The following is a 6,432-nucleotide window of genomic DNA, read 5'->3' as shown; positions in this document are numbered from 1 at the left end:
GAGCTGGGATGCAACTTTTTAATAAGGTTGCATTAAAAAGATAACATAGGTAATAAATATTAAAGCAACATCTGGAAGTTTTTTAAGGATTTCAGCAGTTATGAGGTCATAACCAGGTGCCTTTTGTTTTTTAAGAGATTTAATTGAAGAAATTATTTCTCGTTTTTCAAATTTCCTAATTAGTAACTCCATTTAGTAAGTTTCCTTCAAAAATTTGGAAATATTGAGATCTATTGCTGGATCGCCAGTCATATCATATGGAGTAAAAACGTTTTTTAGATGGCTTGCGAAAAGTTGATGTTTTTCAGACGGTTTTTTCGGCCAAGTATTATTTGTTTTTTTAAGTGGGGGTCGATAATCTATTGTATTATTTATTTTTTTATTTGCTTTCTATAAAGAATAATGAGATAAGTGAGATGTGTCGAGGCTATATAAGAACTACTGCGAATTTTGTTCCGTCTGTCGTTTCAGTAGAGCCTTTAGATCTTTTGAAATTTTGTTAAGTTTCCTCTTGTCTGGTACGATGACATATTTTTCTAGCATTCCGTTTATATTTAAGTTTTTTTGTGATGCCCCAGTATACATTACCTGAGTCTTCCTATAGACTTTTGAAGAAGGAGTAGCTTCCCATGCTGCTTCCTGAATAGATCTGGTTAAGTATTCAGTCGTTTCAATTATATCTTCTTCGCTTTTTAGTGGCATTTTGACGTTTAAAGACGATATTGTTTCATACATATTGTTTCAAATATTGATCAATTTGTTTGCTTATTGTATAATTAACATTTTTGGATCTTGCTTCTCAAGTCTATAACTATTATGCCAATCACTGGTGAATGGTCCAATGATAACTCTAAGCTGATCTTACGTGCGCAGTACGTTTATAAATGAAGCCTTTGGTAATGCAGAAATCAATTACATCAGGAATTTCTGCTGTATCTGATGGCCAGTATGTGGGTTCTCCCGTGAAAAAAAACTTTAAGTTTTACGAGGCTCACTGCTTTGTATAATTCACGTCCCTTTGTTGTGGTTAGTCGGGGTTCCCAGAATATATTTTTTGCATTGAAGTCATCACCAGTTATAAATCGATTCCCTAATGTTGAAAAAACTTTTGTGTAGATTTCTTCCTTTACATTATGTTTTGGTGGGCTATATATGGCAGATATAAGAATTGGTCCGACTGAGTCCTCGATTACAACATTTGTGGCTTAAATTTCATCAGTGCTGTAGTGAGTACATTCATAATGTTTAAGTGTTCTTTTAATTGATACTACAGAGCATCCATGAGCTTTTCTGTCTGGATGCGGAGACTGATAGAAACAATAGGATGGAATTTAAAAAAATTTTTTTTTTGTGAAAAGAGTTTCTGAAACTAACAATATATCCACATTATTTTTTGATAGAAATAATCTGAGTTCAGAGGAATGTTTTGACAATCCATTGGCATTTCATAGGACGAGCTTTATGGGCATGAGGTTTGTTTAAAAACATGTTCTGGATTTTCTTTCGCAGTCAGCCGATGCGTGATTACCAGCACACTTAATGCATTTGGGTTGTCTTCTACATCCTGACTCAGTGTGGCCATAGTGTTGGCATCTTGAGCATTGAGGTAATTCACGTTTAAAATGGGGTGGCTCAAATATAACTCGACTGTGGAGTAGGCTTTTTATGTTGTAGATATCTTTGTTATTTGGTTTTTGCTCTATTTCTACAACGAACATTAGAAGGGACCTTTTTGTTTGACGATGTTTCATATTCCAAATATTTGTAGCAGCATGTCCAAATTTTTCAATAGCTGTTTTTATATCGTCTGTATCGACGGAACGATGCATATTGCTTAATATGACCTTAAAGCTCCTTTCATTTTTAGGTTTGTATGTATAGGATTTCGTGTTCTTGCTTTCGAGCAGTTTAACGATTTTTGCATAAATTTCCGGTATACCGGGCTGTATACGAATACGAGTAGATGAAATCACTCTTATTTCATATTTATTATTTGCAATTTTATTAAGCAGATTTAAAAGTGGGACGACGTCCTCAACTTTATCTACGAAAATTGTAGGTGATTTAAGGGGTTTTTCCTTTTGTTTAGCTGGTTGATTTCTATTTTCTTCTACTATGAGTTCATCAAATCTATTCGAATTACTAAGCCAGTAGTTCAATTTTTGTTGCTTTGGTTTTTTCATTTTTTCAGGACTGTTTCTAGGTCCTTTATTACCTTTAACTTCGTTCCATTTTTCTTTTCTGCACGATTTAATATCATTAGGTGGAATATCGATTTTTGTATTATGGATTTTGCTCATAGATCAATGCCCTCTCTATCAGCTATTTTAGATGTGTGATAAAAAATATTAATAAAAAAATTCAAAACAAAATAGTTTTGCAAAGTTGAACTATTTTTTTTTTTGATAAAAAACAAATGTTTAAATTTAATAAATGTTTTACTTATCTTTTAAAATCGAGCCCAATTTTATTAGATTTTTATTTAGAGTCACTGTCTCAATTGATTTAATTAAATTTGTAATCACTGTATTTCATTTGTTAATAAAAAGACATTAAAAGTTGTGAAGTGATTTATTTCTTTCTTATATAAGAATCCGTAAATTAATAATATTTTTATAATAATACATATATTTATAATAATACTTTTATTTTTATAGGAATGTCGTTGTCCTGCTGCTCCAGATCTGGGCATGGGTACTCAAGTACCTGTAGTACATACACAAATACATCGAACACCACCACGACAAGTTGAACATAAACGTCAATTCCTTTCAACGTTAGCACCACTCACAGCTTGTGTAGCAGGAAATAAAGACGATTTAACTTCATACTACACCTTAGCTACTGCTCATCACAGTAGTCATTCCACAAGTCATGCGCATTTAGTAGAATATAGTTCAGGTTTAACCGGAGAACAGTCTAATATAACTTTAAGTGGTGAAGATCAGCGTAAAGTAGCACCAGATGTAATTGCCGGAACGCCAGGCCAAGAACAGCAAGACGAATTGACAGCATTTGCATATCAAGAAGTAAGTCGTACAGAAAAGTTGAAAAAACGCTATATAAACGATAATTTAAATGTGAGTTCTGATGATGATGAACAAAATGATTATGGGTTTAATAAACGTCCATCTGTACGAGGTATAAAACCTAAATTCAATTCAACAAACGAAATATTACAGCAAATGCAAGAACAATTAACTCAACAAATGCCAAATGTAAATATGCAGGTATGTTAGCTTAAATTTGTACAAAAAAAAAATTAATAGAATTTGTACTTTTATGGCAGGTAAATAATCAAATAGCAAAAATTTTTACTTTGCCCAAGCAATTATCTACTAGATCAGTAACTAAACAATATCCACAGATTCCATCAGCTCAAACTGCGCAGTATAAGGTCTCACAACAGCAACATCAACAGCAACAACAGCAGCAAGAAAAAAATATACAACAGCAAATTGAAATGCACACTAATACAATTACTCAACAACAGGCAGAACATAGAACGTGGAGTTTTTATCCTGAATCTGATGATACCAAACAACAAATACCAATTGAAACTAATTTACAACAGGATTTTTACCAGACGCTTCCAGCTGGCACAATGTTTCGTCAAACAATGATTCAACACGATCAAGATGAATCACTAATGTATTCACAGAATTCCCAAACCATGACTTCAATTGACCCGACGCATTATGGGCACTTGGTTCGAAGCCCCACAAGAAGACCAGAATCACCACCACCACTAAGAAATTATCACCAAACTATGCTACTGATTCCATGTAACGCAGAGACGTACTCACAACTTGCTCCCAAAAATTTGGATCCAAAAGTCGCTCATATTCAACGCCGAAATATTTTAGAATACCAACAGGTAAAGGAGTTTACTAAACCGATTAATACTCATAACTACCACTAAAATATTTAATAGTTTTTCAAGGAAGAACCCCACATTTTTGTATTAGTAATAAAATATATGAGCTCTTAAAATATTCGAAGCTAGTATTTTTTAAGTTCAGTTTGATAAAAGCATGATACAATATTAAAAAAATTTGAATTTTTTTATAATCTGAATTTAAACAGATATATTGTATTGTGTAATAGTTGCTCCTATACCTTAAAAAAAATTTTGTAAAAATTCATTGTTAAATTAAAAGTTATGCACGCAAAAAGTTTAATATGACTCTTGAGTTTATATGGCACTTATTCTGCTTAAATCAGACTCTCAGCTTATTTCCTCTAATACTAATTTTTAAATTTTTTACGCTATTACTGAAAAACTATATCATCGATTGAAAATATTTAAATGCCAGTTTTAAGGAAAAATATTCATTATTTAATTTAGAAACTGCAAAAATACCGAAAATATTGTTTTAATAAAAAATGAACATAAACTATAAAAATACTCCTGTTCCATTGCCTCAGCTTATTTCATCCAAAAAGAGAAATTTCATTTGGGGCCAAAGTCAATACTTGGTATGACATCTTTTCGCTTTTATCACTTCGTCAAGTCTCTTCGGCATTCAACTTACAAGTTTTTGTGAGTTGTTTTTGGAGCTATTTTCATCCACTCTTGTAAAATAGCCTTTTTTAGTCTTCGTTGTTGGAAATAGTATATTACGGAATGTTTTGTTCCAATATTGCCTATAAATTTTCAATGACATTCATGTCTGGACTCTGCAGCGGCGATGTCATAAGCTGCGGGTAGTTCCAAATCAACCAAGGCTGTACAAGCCCGGCTTTATGTTTTGAGTCGTTCTTTTGGTAGACGCGAAATCTTTCAGAAATTCCAACTTTCACGGCACTCTGGAGTAAATTTCTTTCAAAACGAAATATATTGTTTTGTCCATGTTTCCATCAATAAACTCCAGATTCTCAATGCCGGCGGCTGATATATAGGCCCAAACCATAACACTGCCATGCTTTACTGTAGTTTTCAAGTTTTCTTTTTTGCGCTCAGTATTAGGTTTTCGTTAGACGTAAGTCATGCCATCTGAGCTAGATATATTGAATTTAGACTTGTCTTAGAATATGATGGTGTTCCAGAAGTTTAATTTTTGTAGGTATGCTTGTTAGCATAAATATATCGACTTCTCTGATTTTTTTTGCTTATGAATGATTTGTTTGGCTCCTCGACCATAAACGTGGGAGTATTGAAACATACGGCGGACAATTGTCGCACTGCACATCTTGCCTAGTTCTATCCGCAGCTTTCTGATTATACCTATCAGGAACATTTAATTTTGGATTCCTCTTGATTTTTCCAGCAAAATATTTCTCGTCAGCTGAGTTGAAAATTTTTTATAGTGCACTTCCGCCCATATTTTGAGTCCTATTCTCGCGAACAACGTGATTAATGATGCTCTGTATAGTAGAGGGACTCAAATTAACGAATTTCGCAAATTTTCGCTAAGGTTGACCGTACTTAAAATGGGTTAGCATCGATTCTCTTTCCTCAATTGTAAAGCGTCCATTCATTTTTTTTAAAAAATTACTTATTTATCGTTACACGTTCAAAATCACATTAAAATTTATTACATTTGGTTGCAAATATTACGGATAAAAAAATCCCGTTGCACAATGCGACATACTGGCGACTAAGCGCTAGTGATGATTTGGATGAAGTAAACTGTGAACTATCGAGTTTTTCCTCTTTGAGCAAAACAAAAACAAATTATATGTACTTTGCTTCATTTATTAAGTTCAATAAGCGTGCCTTTCCTCACATTAAATTACATTATTGTTTTCTAATTAATTTTCAAGACACAGTGTTTTAAAAACTTAAAACAGTATTACATGAAATAAGCTGAGAGCCACTGTATATACAATCACACACATAATTAGTGGCACAGCAAGCACATTGAACTTTAACACTGTATTAACCTCAATTATATAGTGATTTTGTTTAACAAATTTTTTTTAGATAAAATGCTTAATTTCTGCTTAATATCTTTTATATTTAATTTCTTGAAATTAAAACCCAAAGCCAGCCCTTTTGTTTGATAAAAGCTTTTAATCGCTTTGGCATTGAAGAAAACAGTTTTTGTATGGTTTCTGGACCAATATTTTGCCATTCATCAAGCAGTCTCACTTTTAGTTCTGCCTTTATTGTTATAACGCGCTTCTTTAGACATCTATCCAATTATTTCCACAAATGTTTAATGAGGTTGATATCTGGTGATTGTAGCGGATGCAGCAATGTATGTTTTGCGTAATGCGCGAGCCATATATGAACATAAAAAACCGTACGTTTCAGATCTAACAATAATATAAAACCAGCTTAGCTGTTTTATTTAGCTGGTAAACTCAAGATTTCGGTACTTTCCTTGAAGTTTCTCTTGTGGATGTTTATATCAATAATGCAGGCATTGAATTTCTATGCACCATTTCCAAATATCGGCATAAGATTTGCCTTGGTTGTACAAATAT

At 32.8% G+C, this 6,432-nt stretch overlaps 1 protein-coding gene across 1 annotated transcript in view; it reads left to right on the top strand.

Annotated features, from left to right (window-relative positions):
- The window catches only part of LOC119666025, a gene marked incomplete at its 5' end in the record, with an annotated part of 335,995 nt that extends 332,073 nt beyond the window's left edge, over positions 1 to 3,922 (top strand). The window contains 2 exon segments of the mRNA XM_038075287.1: positions 2,658 to 3,230; positions 3,368 to 3,922. Coding sequence (XP_037931215.1) covers positions 2,658 to 3,230; positions 3,368 to 3,922 — 1,128 coding nt within the window.
- Positions 3,923 to 6,432: the final 2,510 nt, after the last annotated feature.

Source organism: Teleopsis dalmanni, chromosome 1 (assembly GCF_002237135.1).
Source record: "Teleopsis dalmanni isolate 2A chromosome 1, ASM223713v2, whole genome shotgun sequence".
Classification (NCBI taxonomy): domain Eukaryota; kingdom Metazoa; phylum Arthropoda; class Insecta; order Diptera; family Diopsidae; genus Teleopsis; species Teleopsis dalmanni.
Note: the sequence above shows the minus strand (reverse complement) of the source record. Positions and strands in the feature narration are given on the sequence as shown.